Source organism: Scyliorhinus torazame, chromosome 19 (genome assembly GCF_047496885.1).
Source record: "Scyliorhinus torazame isolate Kashiwa2021f chromosome 19, sScyTor2.1, whole genome shotgun sequence".
Classification (NCBI taxonomy): domain Eukaryota; kingdom Metazoa; phylum Chordata; class Chondrichthyes; order Carcharhiniformes; family Scyliorhinidae; genus Scyliorhinus; species Scyliorhinus torazame.
The window spans coordinates 67,402,636-67,423,376 of NC_092725.1; the positions used below are offsets into that span (position 1 = coordinate 67,402,636).

Sequence of the window (20,741 nt, forward strand, 5' to 3'; positions counted from 1 at the left end):
ATCCAGCTCCATGGGCCTCTGGAAGGCACCCGCGCCCATCAACGTGTTCAGCATCGTGACCACATATGCTCCAGCATCCGACCCCTCCACTCCCTCCGGGAGACCCAGAATCCGCAGATTCTTCCTCCTCGACCGATTCTCCTGTCCTCGAACTTCTCCTGCCATTTCTTATGCAGCGCCGCATGCGCCTCCACCTTCACCGCCAGGCCCAATATCTCGTCCTCATTCTCCGAGGACTTCAGCCGCACCTCCCGGATCACAGCCCCTTGGGCCTTCTGGGTCTCGACCAGCTTGTTGATCGAAGCCTTCATCGGCTCCAGCAGCTCTGGTTTCAATTCCGTGAAACAGCACTTGAGAAACTCCTGCTACTCTTGCGCCCACGCTGCCTGGTCTCCACCCGCCGCCATCTTGGCTTTCCTCCCTCGCACTTTTCGTTGCACCAGAATTACTTTTTTCACCGCTCCACTCCTGGTCCAATCCATACAGTGCCGGGGAAATCGCACTGTCACCTTCCCACACTGGGAACCATCAAACAAATGCCACTGGGGCCCCTCAAAAGAGCCCAAAAGTCTGTTTCTGGCAGGAGCTGCCGAATGTGCGACTTAGCTCAGCATAGCCGCAACCGGAAGTCAGGAGTTCTCCTTCTACTCACACGTGCATACAGTGTATTCCCGGATTGATTTCTTTATTTTGAGCAGGGCCTTGCTGGCTGGGGTGGTGGACACGGGGTACTCGGCGATCACAGTCTCAGACCATGCTCCACACTGGGTTGACCTGCAGGTTAGTAAAGACAGTAACCAGCGCCCGCACTGGAGGTTGGATGTGGGACTTTTGGCGGATGAAGGGGTGTGCGAGCGGCTGAGGAAATGTATTCAGAGCTACCTGCGGGTCAATGACACGGGGGAAATTTCAGCAGCGGTGGTCTGGGAAGCACTGAAGGCGGTGGTCAGAGTGGAGCTGATCTCGATACGGGCCCATAGGGAGAAGGTGGACAGGGCAGAGACGGACCAACTGGTAAAGGAGATACTACAGATTGATAGGAGGTATGCGGAGACCCCAGAGGCAGGGCATCTAAGGGAACGGCGGAGGCTACAGGTGGAGTTTAGCTTGCTGACAACAGGGAGGGCGGTGGAGCAGCTGAGAAAGGCGAAGGGGGCAATCTATGAACATGGAGAGAAGGCCAGCAGAATGCTTGCACAGCAGCTTGGGAAGAGGCCGATCTCCCTGTTGAATGCAGATGCCAACTTGCTGGCCAATATCTTGTCCTCCAGGATCGAGGATTGTGTTCCGGACGTTATTGGGGAGGACCAGACGGAGTTTGTTAAGGGCAAGCAGTTGGTGGCCAATGTAAGAAGGCTGTTAAATGTGATCATGATGCCCCCGGAAGCTAGGGAGGTGGAGGTAGTGATTGCAATAGATGCAGAAAAGGCTTTTGATCAGGTAGAATGGGACTACTGTGGGAGATACTGGGACGGTTGGGATTCGGGCGGGGCTTTATTGACTGGGTCAGGTTACTGTATCAGGCTCCTGTGGCAAGTGTACGGACAAATAGGACAACATCGGACTATTTTAGACTGCACCTGGGGGACGGGACAGGGATGCTCCCTCTCCCCACTGTTGTTTGCGCTGGCTGTAGAGCCGTTGGCAATTGCTCTGAGAGCCTCGAGGGGCTGGAGAGGACTGGTCCCGGGAGGGGGGGGGGGGACCAAATGAGGACGATTTTCGGAGATTGGACGCGCCTCTGTTGTCTCTGGCTGGGAGGGTGAAAACGGTGAAGATGACGGTCCTCCCGAAATTCCTATTTATATTTCAGTGTCTCCCCATTTTTATTCCGTGGTCCTTTTTTAAGCGGGTCAACAGAGTGATCACGGGCTTCGTCTGGGCGGGCAAGACCCCACGAGTAAGGAAGGTAATGCTTGAGCGTAGTCGGGGAGAGGGCAAGCTGGCGCTGCCAAATTTTAGCAACTATTACTGGGCAGCTAATATAGCCATGATCAGGAAGTGGGTGGTGGGGGAGAGGTCGGCATGGGTGCATATGGAGGCAACTTCATGTATGGGCACCAGTTTGGGGGCGTTGGTAACTGCGCCTCTGCCATGCCCACCGGCACGGTACTCCACCAGTCCAGTGGTGGTGGCAGCCCTGAGAGTTTGGGGCCAGTGGAGGCGGCATGTGGGAGCATCGGCCTGGGCCCCAATCTGTGATAATCACCGGTTTGCCCCAGGGAGTATGGACAGGAGGTTCCGGTTATGGCAGAGAGTGGGGATTGAGAGGATGGGGGATACGTTCATAAAGAGGAGCTTTCCGAGTATGAGGGCGTTGGAGGAAATGTTTGGGTTGGTGAGGGGAAACAAATTCAGGTATCTGCAGGTGCGAGACTTCCTTCATAAACAGGTGTCAATCTTCCCGCTCCTACCGCTAAGGGGGATTCAGGACAGGGTAGTTTCCAGAGGGTGGGTAGGAGAAGGGAGCGTCTCGGATATTTATAAGGAGCTTATGGGGTCGGAGGAGATGCAGACCAAGGATCTGAAGAGCAAGTGGGAGGAGGAGCTGGGAGGTGATATAGAGGATGGTCTATGGGCAGACACGTTGAGTAGAGTCAGCACGTCCGCAACATGTGCCAGGCTCAGCCTGATTCAATTTAAGGTTGTTCACCGGGCTCACATGAGTGGCCTGGATGAGCAGATTCTTTGGGGTGGAGGATTGGTGCGCAAAATGTGCGGGAGGACCGGCGAACCATGGCCACATGTTTTGGACATGTCCAAAGCTTAGGGGATTTTGGCAGGGGTTTGCGGACGTAATGTCCACGGTGTTAAAAACAAGGGTGGCGCTGAGTCCAGAGGTGGCAATTTTCGGGGTGTCAGAAGACGCGGGAATCCAGGAGGAGAAAGAGGCAGACGTTCTGGCCTTTGCTTCCCTGGTAGACCGGAGACGGATACTATTAGCTTGGAGGGACTCAAATACCCCAAAGTCGGAGATCTGGCTATTGGACATGGCTAGCTTTCTCTGTTTGGAGAAAATCAAGTTCGCCTTGAGAGGGTCACTGTTAGGGTTAACCCAGAGGTGGCAACCGTTCGTCGACTTCTTTGCAGGAAATTAATCGTCAGTAGACGGGGGACGGGGGGGAGTAGTTTAGATTAGAGTAGGGAGTCAATAAGGGTGGGATCTATATGAGAGGTAAATGGCTTTTGCACTATGTTTATGGTTTAATGTATATTGCTTATTTTGTTGTTGTTACTATACCAAAAATACCTAAAAAAATGATTATTAAAAGATTTAAAATAACTGCCTCTGGGGTCTCAGCCACAAAATAAATTTTCACCCATCACTTCTCTTTCAAAATCTGACACTTTTCCTCTCATTTGCCAGTACTTTCCTGCATATAACACACATGGGCCTTACATCCTTATTTGCATTGGCATAATTGACAAAACCATACCGTAATAAATCATTTTTATACCGCTTTGTTCCCGAGTTAAGTTTTTTCTTTGTAGGCTGTTCACTAGTGTAGAAGCCAAGTATTTCAAATACAACTAGTATAGGTAAAAGATAGCTGTTTAAGCATAAATGTTGAGCCCCAGTTTTTAATACCCATTTATACAGCATAATTCACTTTTACTGAAGTCCGTTGTTCTGGCAAATGCATATTTTCAAGATAATGACACTGTCTTGTGCTAATTGTCAAGGTCAAGGGATTGAATACACAGCACCATTGTTCACAATGCAGATAACAGCTGGGCCAAAAAAGCTGATGTTGCACATTGAAGATGGACGGCTTGCCATCAAATCAAATGTGTTTGAGTCTAACTCAAACCAATTAGGATTATATTGGGGTGTAATTAGACGACTTAAGACAGATATGAAAGTGTATTACTAAAAAGTTTCTCCCGGCCATTTTAGGTTGGGTTAGGTTAGGTTAGGTTGGGTTAGGTTAGGTTAGGTTGGGGTTTTTGTTGTCTTTGTGAGTATTGTCTTTGTAGCTTAAGTTTTGTCTTTCTGTTAGTTTAGTCAGTTTTTGCCTTTGATTCTAGTCTCCATTTTAGTTTATGTCTTTTGGGGGTTGTCAGTCTAACAGTCTGTGTCAGTGATGTTAGTCCACTTTTCACTTTGAGTTTGAGTTTAGCTGAAGATTAGCTTTCTCTCTCTCTTCATGTTTCATTGCCAGACTTTGACCGTTTAAAAGTTACTTTCGAGCTGTCTGCCTAAGCAAAGAAAGATAATGTCTGTAATTCTCTGAAAGCTTCGAATTGTCTACGAATTGCCTTTTAAATGACTTTCAAATTGTAATCAAGCGACTACAAATAAAACAATTCTTTTTGGCACCTGAGGAGTTTATACTGCAAATTTCTGCTGAGTTCCAGTATTCGCAAAGTGCTACTGATAACCGAATAGCAGAGATGATATAAATTCCTTCAACTATACACAGTCGGATAATACAAGGAATCGAACAACTTAACACAGTCTACAAATAGTAAAAATCTTATAACTTGTCGTATTGCGCCAGGACTTGATTCATCAACTAAGCTTCCCCCAAACTTGGCGTGGTTCGACAGGTTAAGATCCCATAAATTAAAGTTTCTTTTAATCACTATGTCTCGGTATGTGCCAGCTGTGGCCCAAGCTGGTAAAACCAAATTCAAGGCAGCAGAAACTCCAGGTTTAACACCGGCTATAAAAGCCGTTTTTAATGGACTTAAAGTGCTTGCATCCCATGTGTCATTTTCCTGGTCGAGTGTCATCCCTGAATATTCCATCCAAGTACGTAAAAATCTTTCCTCAAAATCCTGAATATCTTCATTCTTTTTTTTGAAAGCAAGCTGTGATCTTAGACCAATTGGTCCTCGGGGGGCGAAATTGTAATAGCCAATTCTTGATTGTTAGCCAACCAGCTTCTAAATTTTGCAAATCGTCTCCAAGGGCAACTTCTACTTCATTTTTAAGGGTTGAACTTATACGAGTACCTAGCATGATAGTCAGAATTTGTACTCCATCAAATGGGTGGAGACTGTAAATGGCTTGTAATCTGTGAAAGGCCCTGGAGCTATACACCGAGCTAAACCTAGCACTAGCCATGGATTCTCCTGAACAGCTCTCTGCAGCAGATTCAGATGTGACATCCTGGCCAGTAGATGCATTTCCTATTTGGATCTCTGGCTGTCACTTCCTTGTAACAAATAATCCATCTTCACAGTCCTTTTGCATTGCTTGCTAGCAACTAGAAAATGGAAGAAGCGCCAAAAGCACATATGAACAAGGTGCCTGACGTCAAGTGTACATGCAAGGTGCATGACCTGCTCACTGCTGCCACTTATGGTTTGAAGACTGCACACAGCCTCATTTCATTCTCATTTTAAAGTCTGTAGTGCTCGCCATTCTCAATTTAAATTCCGATAGCTATCATAGAATTTACAGTGCAGACGGAGGCCATTCGGCCCATCGAGTCTGCACCGGCTCTTGGAAAGAGCACCCTACCCAAGGTCAACACATCCACCCTATCCCCATATCCCAGTAACCCCACCCAACACTAAGGGCTATTTTGGACACTAAGGGCAATTTATCATGGCCAATCCACCTAACCTGCACATCTTTGAACTGTGGGAGGAAACCGGAGCACCCGGAGGAAACCCACGCACACACGGGGAGGATGTGCAGACTCCGCACAGACAGTGACCCAAGCCGGAATCGAACCTGGGACCCTGGAGCTGTGAAGCAATTGGGCTATCTACAATGCTACCGTGCTGCCCACAAATGTTGGGAGCTTCTCCCACAGGAATGGCCACCTGGTCACTCCACAACCCTCCCGACACCAGCCCGCAGGTCGCAACCCGCACTTTGAAAAGCCCTGCATTAAACTGGTTGGTGTGACCTCAATGTAGGCTCTTCAATAATTTTTGTTGAGTACGACTTTAACGAGGGATGAGGGGCTTCATTATGATTCACCCAGATTGATGAGGCTGGGATTGTTCTTAGAGCGGAGAAGGTTAAGGGGAAACCTAACAGAGATGTTCAATTGAGGAATTTTGATGGAGTAAGGAGGGATAAACTATTTCCTATGGTAAATGTTTCAGTAACAAGAGGTCATGATTTCAAATGATTGGCAAAAGAACCAGAGGTAAATTATGGAGATATTTCTTTGTAAGTGTTACTAATAATTACAATGCACCACCTAAAAATGTGGTGGAATCAGATTCCAAGGAAACATTTAAAAGGCGATGGGATATGTTTCAAGAGGTTATGGTTTAGGGCAGCACGGTAGCATTGTGGATAGCACAATTGCTTCACAGCTCCAGGGTCCCAGGTTCGATTCCGGCTTGGGTCACTGTCAGTGCGGAGTCTGCACGTCCTCCCCGTGTGTGCGTGGGTTTCCTCCGGGTGCTCCGGTTTCCTCCCACAGTCCAAAGATTTGCAGGTTAGGTGGATTGGCCATGATAAATTGCCCTTAGTGTCCAAAATTGCCCTTAGTGTTGGGTGGGGTTACTGGGTTATGGGGATAGGGTGGAAGTGTTGACCTTGGGTAGGGTGCTCTTTCCAAGAGCCGGTGCAGACTCGATGGGCCGAATGGCCTCCTTCTGCACTGTATATTCAATGATAATCTATAATGGTGTGAAAGGTAATATCAAGCACTAAATGGGCAGCTCCCTCAAAGACTCAGATGTGACAAGCCACATAGCTTCCTTCAGTGCAGTAAGATTCTATGATTCTATTAAAGTTTGGTAATGCACAATAAAATAATAACCAAACATTTATACAAAGCACTGGGAGGTGTTAAATGTTTTACTGTGCAGAAGCATTGTAGCTTCATGCTTCCTAAGTACATGATCTATTATTAGATACTCCTTAAAATCTCTTCTTGATCCCTTAACCTGTCAAACAAAGTAGAAGGGCAGGAAAGAAAAAGGAATTGGTAGCGGATATATTCTTTATGACCATGTACAGGATGGGAGGAGAAATGGTGTTGGAATAAGTGAGAAAGTGGATAGTAGCCGTGACAAAATCATCAAAGTAAACCTAGAAATTAGGGGCAAATGTAACTAAGTGTAACAAAGTTATGCATCACAGAATGGGTGTCAACCAGAAGAGAAAGACGAATTCTAGGAACAGATAGACAATACCATTCCAACAATCCCAAGCAGTAACAGGCCAATGGTGACCTAAATGGGCATATGGGAGGGAGAGCGCAGGATAAAGGGTTATCCATGGGGGAACACGGTTTTGGAGAAGCAAATGGAGTTTGCAGTATCGTATTAAACACCTAATACCAAAAGAACAGAACTGGACTATATCCTGGTTGCAAAAAAAACATGCAGAGGAAGCAAAGAACTGTAAAGTCTTCCCAAGCGAGGAGCTGACTACCCAACATTGAGTGCTGATGACATAGCTGACCGCAAAAGAAACAAAACAGTGCCAGACAGAATATCAGATGGTGGAAGCTCAAAGATCTGCAATAAAGGGAGAATTCAGAGCGCAGATGAAGAGTATGGTAGTCAGGGAGACATCCAGAAAGGAGAGACCAAAAAAAGGTTAATTTCCAACCCTGGGTTTATGAAAAGTATGTACAAGCAACAGTCCAAGTCCTAGCCGGGACTATTCTAGAGCCTCGTCTCCTACCTGGGCTGGGTATTATCCTGTGGAATTAATGAGCCCACTGATGGGCCACCGCCCCTCGGCAGGGGAGCTCATACTCCACCGAGGCTCACGTGGAGATTAATCGGGTCATCCCTGTGAGTCTCAGGGGGATTATAACAAAGAGAGATGGTGGTGTAATAGTAATGTTAATGGGCTAGTAATCCAGAGGCCTAGGCTAATATTCTGTGGACACGGGTTCAAATCCCATGCAGCTGGTGGAATTTATTTATTTTTTAAAAAATTTAGAGTACCCAATTTTTTTTTTTCCAATTAAGGGGCAGTTTAACGTGGCCAATCCACCTAACCTGCACATCTCTGGGTTGTGGGGGTGAAACCCATGCAGACATGGGGAGAATGTGCAAACTCCACACAGACAGTGACCCAGGGCCGGGATTCGAACCCAGGTCCTCAGCGCCGCAGTCCCAGTGCTGACCACTGCGCTACATGCCACCCTAGCTGGTGGAATTTAAATTCATTAATAAAAATGTGGAATTGAAAAGCTAGTCTATTTTTCCAATTAAGGGGCAATTTAACATGGCCAATCCACCTACCCTGCACATCTTTGGGTTGTGGGGGTGAAACCCACACAGACATGGGGAGAATGTGCAAATTCCACATGGACAGTGACCCAGAGCCAGGATTCGAACCCGGGTCCTCAGCGCCGCCATCCCAGTGCTAACCACATGTCACCCAATAATCCTTACTTGACCAGATCTGGCGCACACGTGACTCCACAGCAATGGGGTTGACTCTTAACTGCCCTCTGAAATTGTTTAGAAAGCCACTCAGTTCAAAGGCTATTGGGGATGGGCACCAAATACCAGCGATGCTCCCATCCCATGAAAGAATAAAGAAAAAGAGAAATAAAAGAAGCTATGACAGACACAGTGGAAGACAGGTGGAATTCGGTGGTAGGGCAGATTAGGAAAACTGAGGAAGAAGAAGTGTCTGAATGATATTCAGAGAGGAAAAAGGCTAGAAAAGAAACTTGGGCGAATTATGCAACAGAACAAACGAAAGGAAAGAACTGTTAAAGAAATGGAAACAGTCAGAGCACAAAGAAGATAGAGAATAGTACACAAGAGCAAAAAGGAATGTAAAGAAAAGGAGGTATTCAAGATTGAATAAAACTACTGAAGAATTAAATTCTGGCCACATAACTTCAAAATATGGGATAGATTCATGGACTGAGAAAAATAATGGAAATCCATGAAGGTCAGTTTGATTCAAGCCCAGAAGAGGCACCAGATTTCTTTTGGGACAAGAGATGGAGAAATATCAAGAAAGTCAATGCAACATGAACATTGGGCGGAATCTTAGCAGGATTTGGCAGTGTCAGGCTCTCTCCAGTTTCACAGACTGGGGGCGGGATTCTCCGTCCCGCTGACCAGATTGCTGGTGAGACGCGCCCCGGGATTCTCTGTCTCGCCAGCCATCCAATGGGTTTCCTATTGTGGAGAGCCCCAATCCCGGCAGCATAGAATCCAGCCCCTATTTTCTCCGCAGGTATTGAGCCTCTTACAGAAAACATAAATGAGTGGCCGTGATTTATGCCATCTCTCTGGTGGGTGGAGGGGAGGGGGGTGAAGGGGGGAGGGGGGGGGTGGTACTGTTAGAGCCAGCAATGAGCTCCACAGAGATTGGGATGCCATTTTTAAAGGGCGCTCCAAACAGTACTTCAGCCTAATGGTCCCGAGCCCCCATCATGGACGTATCGGGGGCTCTGCCCATGCCACCAACAACCCTCGCTGGCATTTCACCCCACCCCCACCCCACCCCTGACAAATTCACCTGCATTCCAACCCCCACCCCTCTCTGCAATATTCATGACCGGCATTAAAAACCCCACCAACACTGCAGAGGTATCGTTGGCACTGCACACCGCCAACCTCAATGTCCATTCTCTCCCCCCTCAACCTAGCACTCATAAATGCACCTCCCAACCCCTATGGGGCTCCCACTAGGGACCGCCCCTAGCACTGCTCCGTGGCAAAGAATGGCACTGCCAGATTGACACAGTGCCAGCCTGGCAGTGGCAACCTGGCAGTGCCAACCTGTACCAGTCACTCTACCACCCAAGGGCTACACTTAACCCAGAGAGATTCCCTCGACTGCTTCTCATCCAGTCAAATCGGCGAAGTATGAATATTTAGTGAGGGGAAAATCAGGTGGTGGGGTCCTGCCAATAACAAAGAAATTGATGCAAAACTATTCAAATGAGGTTCGCCATCCTTTGTGGACGTGAACCTCGGTGACGTTGCCAGCGAGGTGTGGGGTATATCGGGAAACGGGATCTCTCCAGCGAGTATCGACAAGCGTTTTCAAGATAAAGTAGGATTACAAGATTCAGCACTGAGTGCCTTTCTGAGTGTCATGCATGTTCCAGCTGAAATGGGAAGCGCCATAGTCACTGATGTCTGCAGGTGACATTGAGCTCTGTGGTGGGGATGATGAGAAAATGATCGCGTATCTGGAGAACTGGAGAATAGCACTATAAAACAAGGGTATGAGAATGAGTAGACCAGGACCCAATGTATAGGCTGTCAGGTTGGGCCTAGGGAAGAGGATCAGAGTGATGGAGTAAAGATTATGGGTGAAGGGACGGTATGTGGCGCAGTGGTTAGCCACTGGGACTGCGGCGCTGAGGGCCCCGGTTCGAATCCCGGCCCTGGGTCACTGTCTGTGTGGAGTTTGCACATTCTCCCTATGTCTGCATGGGTTTCACCCCACAACCCAAAGATGTGCAGGTTAGGTGGATTGGCAATGCTAAATTGCCCCTTAATTGGAGAAAAAATAATTGGGTGCTCTCAATTTGTAAAAAAAAAAGATTATGGGTGAAGGCAGGAAGAGAGTGAATAGTTTCAAGTGCCTGGTATCAGTGGTGGCAGAAAATACACATGTATGGAAATTAAGCACTGCATTAGCTCTGATTGGAGTAATTAGAAGAAGTGCAGTGAAGTGTTACGTGGTAGGAATGTATCGCTACAACTGAAAGGAAGAATCTACAAGGCCTGGCCTTGCTATATAGTGCAGAACATGGGCAACATCAACAAGAGAGGCATAATGGCTGGAGTGGAGTGATGAGAATGGACAAAAATCAGGAACCAGCACATTAGGGGGTCAGTGAAGACTATGGGAGCATCAGAAATAGTAGCCCAGAAGAGATTGAAATGCTGTGATCATTTTTTGCAGAAAGAGAGAGGAATTGTGCTGAAACAAGGTGTTGGAGGTGCGGGTGCTGGGAAGAAGAAGAGGAATGCTAAAAACCAGGTGGAAAGCTGTATTGACGAGGGTCTTAAACTCAAGGGATTGGAAGAATGGGTGACTGACGGGAGGAAATGGGGAAGGGTGATTAATCAACATTGTGGTGGCCCCAGGTAAAAGGGGAAAGCCAAAAGGAAAAGTAGCAGTGAATCTTAGATGACATTTAAGAAGTCTTTCTCTGTATTTTACAACTATGAGATATGGGGAACAGAAGAAAAGGCATGTTCAATACCCACCGTATCAGTCAGCTTATGAATAAGTACGGTATGCTCAGAAGCTTTGCAGTGGTGGATGTTTTCTGACTTACTCCAGCTGATTATTTCAGGCTGACCACCCTTTCCAAAATGAAAAATTGCAAGCCTTGGACAAGTGAAGGAAGGGTGGACCTAAAAGTAAGTCAGTAGGCTGGAGCTGTCAATCCTGAAAGCAGATATACACTATTGGGTGTAATTGGATCATCATCTTTTTCTATATCCAAAAGTGAACATTGGCAGAACTCCTAGCTGAAGTCACAATCCCCCAATACATGATGATAATTGCATTGTTAATGAAAAAGGCTGAATTATGATTTTCTGTCATTATTGTTGTGTGTCTATCCCCAGGTTACAGATTCACTGGTGCTACAGCCCTCCATTACCTCACCCACCTGGCCACCCTCATTTTGGAAGCTTAGACAATGACTGCCAGCAGGCAAAGTGATTTTGGGAACACCACAGCTGAGCCAATGCCATTAACATACCCACATTCACTGGCACATTTCCAGCGGGAGTGATCGGATTGCAGTCGGGAGCATTAAACCTGCTACAGCGGCCCAACCAAAATCGGCAAACTCAACAAAAGCAAACGTAATCATTCATCTTCAAATACAACATGTTCCTACTTACCTCAGAGAGGCGCTTAAACGTATATGAATAAAATGGCCGTCCATATGCAAAGACGGGGAGTGCATAATCCTTTCTGGCAATGGACGCTAATCTGATAGCTTCTTTCAGTCGGTAATGGACAAATTTCAGTGCATTTGGGCTGGATTTCAATTCAAGTTCCAGGTAGATGGAAGGATAGAGAGCACCACTTTCTTTCCATAGCCAGAGTAACTTGTCGTTACGTTTATATTCAACTGCTGGACACTTGCCATTATATTTCTTTGGTTTTTGTTTATAATTATGATTGTAGCAGTCTGGAAAGAGATAGAACCCCCAGAGGCCATTGGGTCTAATCTCCTCTGCTAACCCAAGTGTTTTATTCATAAATTTCCACCCAGCATTTTCGTATTCTCTCCGAGCTTCTAATTTAATTTGATTGTCTGTCCAGCCAGGGTGAAGCTTTCTCACAACTTGTATGGACTTCTTCCGATAGATATGTTTGTGCCCCCAGTTTCGGACCCACAGAGGTCTCCAATCTTCCCAGTCAATCACGCCAAGACCACTGAAGTCCTCGACTGGAATGGATTTCTCGATATCGGCCCTGGCTTTGTCCAGATGTTCCTTAAGGCTATTGTTCTGGGGAATTCCTCCATTTATGGCAATCTTTTTTTTGTCGAAGTAAGGGTACTTGCCCAGATGATTGTGATAAAATATGGTGATGGCTGACCCACTGAGCGTCTCGTTGGAGTTTGCGAATATGTCAAAAACACGGAGGTCCAGATCCACCTTGTACTTAAGCCTGCACTGTTCTGTCGGGGCATTCCACACAGCAATAAACGGGTTGTGTGGAAGCACTGGAGATTTTGCTTGCTTGAAGTATTGGCCACTTGTCATTTGTAATATGAATATAAGCACCAATTTTCTTGCAAACAACATCCTGGGGATGACTGCAACACTCATGGCAGGCAGTTTCCAATCAGGTATCATTTAATTAACCTCTCCCTGAAACGAGAAAGTTTGATTTGCAATTTGTTTATACTGCCAAGTAGTGATGTAAGTATTTTTCTTTTTAATAAACATGTTATTGAGGTATTTTTTGTTATTATAACAACAACACAATAAACAATGTACATGAAACTGTAAACATACTGCAAAAGCCGTCTCCCTCCCTTACAGATCCCACCTTTATTAACCCCCTACTCTAAGCTAAACTAACCCCCCCCCCCTTCTGCTGATGATTAATTTTCCGCGAAGAGGTTGATGAACGGTTGCCACCTCCGGGCGAACTCTAACAGTGACCTTCACAAGGCGAACTTGATTTTCTCCAAACAGAGAAAGCTAGCCATGTCCGATAGCCAGGTCTCCTACCGGGGGCTTTGAGTCCCTCCAAGCTAATAGTATCCGTCTCCGGACTACCATGGAAGCAAAGGCCAGAACGTCTGCCTCTTTCTCCTCCTGGATTCCCGGGTCTTCCGACATCCCGAAAATCGCCACCTCTGGACTCAGCGCTGTCATAATATACAGCAGTATATCATGGTGCAGACACACACACTGATGGACACACAGCAAGACCAATCAACACACACAGCACCGCAGCCAATCACCAGTTAGAACACACTCACTATGAAGACAGAGGGCATCAGTTTTCCCGCTCATTCGGGATACAGCCTCTCAGAAGGACAGAGCTTACAGATTACAGTACAGATCTTCAGCATGTGCTGAGTGCATAGACTGGTTAGGGCAGGCATAGGTCTTTAGTTTAATCTAACATCGTGTTAACCCACAGTGAAAGTATGTTCAATAGTTTCTAGCTTAATAAAATAGTGTTGTACTATTTTAAGTGTTGGCATCCAGAGCACCCAACACATCAAGCGCCACCCTTGTTTTTAACACTGTGACATGGCATCTGCAAACCCCTGCCAAAATCCCCTAAACTTTGGACATGCCCAGAACATGTGGACATGGTTCGCTGGTCCTCATGCACATTTTGCACACCTGTCCTCCACCCCAAAGAATCTGCTCATCCGGACTGTCATGTGAGCCCGGTGAACGACCTTAAATTGTATTAGGCTGAGCCTGGCACATGTTGCGGATGCTTTGACTCTACTCAACGCGTCCACCCATAGACCATCCTCTATCGCTCCTCCCAGCTCCTCCTCCCACTTGCGTTTCAGCTCCTCGGTCTGCGTTTCCTCGGACCCCATAGGTTCCTTGTAAATGTCCGAGACGCTCCCTTCTCCTACCCACCCTCTGGAAACTACCCTGTCCTGAATCTCCCTTAGCTGTAGGAGCAGGAAGGTTGACACCTGTTTACGTAGGAAGTCCCGCATCTGCAGATACCTGAATTTGTTTCCCCTCGCCAACCCAAACTTCGCCTCCAGTGCCCACATACTCGGAAAGCTACCCTCTCTATACATATCCCCCATCCTCTCAATCACTGCTCTCCGCCATATCCGGAACCCCCCATCCATACTTCCCGGGGCAAACCGGTGATTATTACAGATTGGGGACCAGACCGATGCTCCCTCTGCTCCCACATGTCTCCTCCATTGCCCCCAGACTCTCAGGGCCGCCACCACCACGGGGCTGGTGGAGTACCATGCCGGCGGGAATGGCAGAGGTGCAGTTACCAACGCCCCCAAACTGGTGCCCTTGCATGAAGCCGCCTCCATACGCTCCCATGTTGACCCCTCCCCCACCACCCACTTCCTGATCATGGCCATATTAGCTGCCCAGTAATAGTTGCTAAAATTTGGCAGCGCCAGCCCGCCCTCTCCACAACTCCACGCAAGCATTACCTTCCTTACTCGCGGGGTCTTCCCGCCCAAACAAAGCCAGAGATCACTTTGTTGACCAGTTTAAAAAAGGACCGCGGAATAAAGATGGGGAGACATTGAAACACGAAAAGGAATCTTGGGAGGACCGTCATCTTCACCGCCTGCACCCTCCCCGCCAGAGACAACGGTAGCGCGTCCCATCTCCGAAAATCGTCCTTCATTTGGTCTACTAGTTGGGCCAGATTCAATTTATGCAGCCGGTCCCATTCCCACACAACTGGACTGCCTAGGTACCTAATGCTTCCCCCTACTAATCTAAACGGCAGCTCCCCAAATCGCCTCTCCTGTCCCCTCGCCTGGACCGCAAACATATTTAGCTTATACTCCGAAAACCGGCCAAATTCCCCTAGAATCCTCATGATTTCTTCCATCCCCTCTAATGGGTCTGATACGTACAGAAGCAGGTCGTCTGCACAGAGCGAGACTCTGTGCTCCACCACCCTCCCTCTCCCCCGGACTAGCCCCTTCCAGCCCCTTGAGGCTCTCAGAGCCATTGCCAACAGCCCTATAGCTAGCACGAACAAGAATGGGGAGAGGGGGCATCCCTGTCTCATCCCCCAATGCAGTCTAAAATAGTCCGATGTTGTCCTATTCGTCCGTACACTTGCCACAGGAGCCTGATACAGCAACCTGACCCAGTCAATAAAGCCCCGCCCAAATCTGAACCGTCCCAGTACCTCCCACAGATAATCCCATTCTACCAGATCAAAAGCCTTTTCTGCATCCATTGCAATCACTATCTCCACCTTCCTACCTTCCGGGGGCATCATGATCACATTATAACAACCTTCTGACATTGGCCACAAACTGCCTGCCCTTAACAAACCCTGTCTGGTCCTCCTCAATAACGTCCGGAACACAATCCTCAATCCTGGAGGACAAGATTTTGGCCAGCAAGTTGGCATCCACATTCAACAGGGATATCGGCCTGTAGGACCCACACAGCTCCGGGTTCTTGTCCCGCTTCAGAATCAGCGAAATCATGGCCTGTGACATCGTCGGGGGCAGCACGCCTCTTTCCCTTGCCTCATTGAACATCCTCATCAACACTGGCCCCAATATCCCAGAGAACCTTTTATAAAAGGTCCACTGGGTACCCGTCCGGCCAGGGCTTTACCTGCCTGCAGGGCCTTCAGACCCTCCACTATCTCTTCCAACCCGATCGGGGCGCCCAGCCCTTCTACCAGCTCCCCGTCAGTGATGTAAGTATTAACAGTATAAGAATATAGTCACGAATATAGTATAGTTCGCTCACCGACATAAATATTTAAGGTCTAGCTGTTCAACTAAAAAACTATCAGGAATTCCTGTGCTCTTACAGCCCCAGCACATCACTGAATTTCAAATGTCCATTTCAGCTTTCACAGACCTTACAGCTTATTGTTAAAGTACATTTTAGAATATTTCTTTAGTTGTTTTTTTTGCTTATCAGTTTCCATTGGCAACTTAACTCGCCTTGCTCATTGCAGTCATAATAAAGCGAAGTATTCACTATTAATATCAGCAGAACATTGTTCATGTTAAATAATCACAGTTGGGCAGCACGGTGATACAGTGGTTAGCACTGCTGCCTCACGGCGCTGAGTCCCGGATTCGATCCCCCACAACCCAAAGCTGTGCAGGGTAGGTGGATAGGCCACGCTAAATCTACCCTTTATTGGGAAAAAAAAGAATTGGGTTCTCGAAAACACTTTTTAAATAATCACAGTCGTTACAACACATGTTCAGTCTTTTAAAAAGTATTTTGTTCTGTAATTACTGAACCATTTATTTTATCAATTAATGATCGTAACCCCAAGGATGAAAAAGGAGATGAGGTCACGTGAAGCATTATTCGATGCTTGCAGAACAAAGAATCAGATGAAAATGATGGGCAGGAAAAGACCAGCTGGTTCATCAAAACTATTCCACACTTGGGCAGCACCGTGGCGCAGTGGTTAGCACAGCCACCTCACGGCACCTCGGTGCCAGGTTCGATCCCGGCTCTGGGTTAATGTCCGTGTGGAACATAGAACATACAGTGCAGAAGGAGGCCATTTGGCCCATCGAGTCTGCACCGACCCACTTAAGCCCTCACTTCCACCCTATCCCCGTAACTCAATAACCCCTCCCAACCTTTTTTAAGTCACTAAGGGCAATTTATCATGGCCAATCCACCCAACCTGCACATCTTTGGACCGGGGGTTTCACCCCCACAACACAAAGATGTGCAGGCTAGGTCAATTGGCCACTCTAAACCACCCCTTAATTGGAAAAAAATTAATTGGTTACTCTAAAAAGAATTTTTTAAAAAAGTTTTTTGAAGAAGTACTCCACACTCCTGATTTCTGGAGCATTGTGACCAGACAATTTCTGCCAACATGTCATCCCACACCACCACCCCCCTTACACAACCATGTAAACCTCCTGGGAAAGGCAAAATCAAAATCAGAGTAGATCCCAAGGCCAATAATGGAAATAATTTCTGGAAAATTCCTCGCCGACCACCTCAGGCAATGTAAAAATAAATAGGCCAGATTAAAACAAGCCAGAATAAATATAAAAATTATGCAATGCTAGAATAGACAGGCTAAAAGGGAACATGGGAGAAACTGGCAAAAAAAAATGTAAGCAATAAAACTGCTTTCCATAAACATATTAGGAGTAAGATTATAATTAAAATGTGGAAGATAGGCTGCTAAGATAGTGAGACAATTACAGAAATAATGATAACTCAATACTTTTGTTGTACCTAGTATCCCACAATGTTGTGACTTGTACATGAATGATATTCATCTGTAATTTCATCAACTGATCAAACATATATTGAATTGTTTAAAAGGTCCTTTTAAAAAAGCAGGTAACGGTTGACTTAAGATGGCTGCCACCTGCTGATGTCAAGAACTACTTCAAAAGGATTTACTGAGTGTTCTGAACCTCACATTTGATTTTCTATAAGGCTGCCTCCCAGGCAGAGGTAGAAGGTTACCAGCGCAATTGCTATATAGAAAGGTGTTTTGCCTATTTCATCAAGGTGGACAATGAATCATTCAGGACAATATTGGGCCATGGGACAAAAGCCACAGTGTATTCAGACATGACAAAAGCAAATATCTACTGAAATTATTATGGGGAGAGAAATCCTGTGCATGGTTTAACCATTTTCTGAATGTCCTTTATTGCAGCAGGCTTGGGAAGGAGTTAGCCAGTGGGGCAGTCATTCTCTCTCTCTCCCCTTTTCCCTAAAGTTCAAGGCCCTATCTTTAAAATCCGGCACAGAGATAGAGAATTTTTCAGCGAAAGGAACCTCAGGTGCAAAATTCATCAAAGATGGATTTAATTTTTAAAAATGAGACTATCGCCAAACATTTTAGGGTTTCAGTTCCTGAAATTGCAAGACGACTGTGGATAAAAATCTGCCTCAGCCACAGCAAAGGATTCATAAACAGCGAATTCACTATTTTCTTTCTTTTAGCATTGAACTATAATTGGACTAAGAAAGTAACTACCTATTGTGTCACTTGCAAGTTCCCTGCCTGAGAAGGTGGAAACTGAACCTACAAGATTAGAAGATTTGGGTATTATCAAGCCCGTGCACTTCATGAAGTGGGCACCTCCCATTGTGCCAATACTTAAGCCAGATAAGACTGTGCTAATATGTGACGATTATAAATTAACCATCAATAAAGTGGCAAAATTGAACAGGTATCCTGGGCGGGATTCTCCGCAATGGGCGCGATGTCCGCCGATCGGCGCCAAAAACGGTGCGAATCAGTCCGGCATCGTGCCGCCCCAAAGGTGCGGAATTCTCCGCATCTTGAGAGGCCGAGCCCTCACCTTGAGGGACTAGGCCCGTGCCGGACTGATTTCCGCCCCGCCAGCAGGCGGAAAAGGCCTTTGGTGCCCCACCAGCTGGCGCGGAAATGAGTTTGCCATGCGGCGCATGCGCGGGAGCGTCAGCGGCCGCTCACGGCATCCCCGCGCATGCGCAGTGGAGGGGGTCTCTTCCGCCACTGCCATAGTGGAGACCATGGCGAAGGCGGAAGGAAAAGAGTGCCCCCACGGCACAGGCCCGCCGGCGGATCGGTGGGCCGCGATCGCGGGCCAGGCCACCGTGGGGGCACCCCCCGGGGCCAGATCACCCCGCGCCCCCCCCCCCCCCCAGGACACCGGAGCCCACCCACGCCGCCTTGTCCCGCCGGTAAGAGAGGTGGTTTGATTCTCGCCGGCGGGACAGGCATTCCAGCAGCGGGACTCCGGCCCATCGCGGGCCGGAGAATAGCCGGGGGGGGGGGCCCGCCAACCGGCGCGGTGCGATTCCCACCCCCGCCGAATATCTGGTGCCGGAGAATTCGGCAACCGGCGGGGGCGGGATTCACGCCAGACCCTGGCGATGCTCCGACCCGGCGGGGGGGGGGGGTCGGAGAATCCCGTCCCAGATATCTAAAATAGAGGACGTGTACGTCTTGCTAGTTGGAGGTCTAAATTACTCTGCGTCATTCATTCCAGCAGCTGGAGTTGGATGAAGCAGCCAGACAGTTTGTCATTATAAAACACACATAAGAGCCTATACCAGTACACCAGACTGCCAATTTGAGTATCAGTGGTTTATGTAATCTTTCAACTCACAATGGAGAGCCTATTTCAAGATTTACCGAAGGTAGTATTTACTTGGATAATGTGCTAATCACGGGAGCCACAGAAGAGGAACAACTAACCAACCTAGAGGAGGTTTTAAAAAGGTTTCAAGAAGTTGGAATAAGATTAAAGAGAGAGAAATGCACCTTTGTGGCAAATTAAGTGACTTATTTCGGGTTTAGAGTAAATGCACAAGGGTTGCATGTGACGGAAGATGAAGTTAGGGCCATTAAAGAAGAACCAGCTCAAAAGAATGTGTCAGATTAATGGGCTGGAGTTCCCGATGTGTCAGAGAATTGAGCATCGGGGAAAGAACAGTGCCCGGTGCCGATCCGTTTGTGATGCTCGGTACCCCCGCTGGCAGAGGTGCACCAAGCATCGAGGTGGAGAATGCAAATGGATCAAAATGACCCATATTACATCCAATTAAAGGGCTGGACACTGGAGTGGACCTCGCGGTGGATCAAGGGTGTAAGTATTAAATGTAAGTGCCAAATTTTATTGGAGGGCTTGCAAACATCACCCACAAACATCACCATCAAACCCTGCCCTCCCCCACCAGAGACCCCTCATATCAGAAAACCGCCCATTTCAGAGAACTCCCCACATAATGGAGACGCCCCATCAGTCACCCCGGTCTGGAGGCTAAAGAGCAGTCCAGGCAGAAACAATGAAGAAAAATAACTGCTTTTTCACTCAACTGTCCCTTAAAACTGCTTCCTCAGACAGATGCCTGGAAAGCAGCAGCTGCAAATTCATAGAAAGCCAAAACGACATATCAAGGCTTTAAACTCTCTCAGATCCTTTGATCTGCAAGGCTTCTAATCAGCGAAGAGGTTGAAGGCAAAGCAGAATGTGCAAAAGAGACATCATGATTCTATAAAAGCTGAGGGAACATTTGAGGTGGACTGCTTGGTATGTGTAAAGAATTTTGATGCTGGTCCGAACTGGATCCCGGGAACAGGTCCCGTGTTGTATGAGGTAGATGTCAAGGTCAAAGGGTGAAGAAACACCTGAAACATCGGAGAAGAAATGAATCGCACACAGAACCTGTGGGGCAGTCCATCCATCATGTACCTATCAGTGATATTGATACAGATGATAGTAATGCTTCAGCAAGCTACCCCGGGGAACAAAAACAGTATAGCACAGGAACAGGCCCTGGGTCACTGTCCGTGTGGAGTTTGCAAATTCTCCCCGTGTTTGCGTGGGTTTCGCCCCCACAACCCAAAGATGTGCAGAATAGGTGGATTGGCCACGCTAAATTGCCCCTTGTAAACAAATGAATTGGGTACTCTAAATTTATATATAAAAAAATAATTCTTATTTCTAATCCGTATGAATGTAGATGCATGTGTTTTCATCATTTCCACTTAGCTTTTTAGTAGTTAATAAACTGACTTTATCTTAACTCAAGAAAGACTGGTTAAATTGGCTACTTTTTAAATATAACTATTGGGTGGGATTTTCCACATCACCGTGGCATGTTTCACCACAGCAGAGGTGGCCTGTCATTGGCCAGTGGTGGCATCTTAT

General features: G+C 47.2%; 1 protein-coding gene across 5 annotated transcripts in view; it reads right to left on the reverse strand.

Annotated features, from left to right (window-relative positions):
* The window catches only part of hyal6 (hyaluronoglucosaminidase 6), a 65,249-nt gene that overhangs the window by 19,768 nt on the left and 24,740 nt on the right, over nucleotides 1-20,741 (reverse strand). For all 5 annotated transcript variants that reach the window (XM_072484453.1, XM_072484454.1, XM_072484456.1 and 2 more), the window contains exon 2: nucleotides 11,773-12,753. In XM_072484453.1, coding sequence (XP_072340554.1) covers nucleotides 11,773-12,738 — 966 coding nt within the window. In that variant the 5' untranslated portion in view covers nucleotides 12,739-12,753. The remainder of the gene's footprint in view (nucleotides 1-11,772; nucleotides 12,754-20,741) is intronic.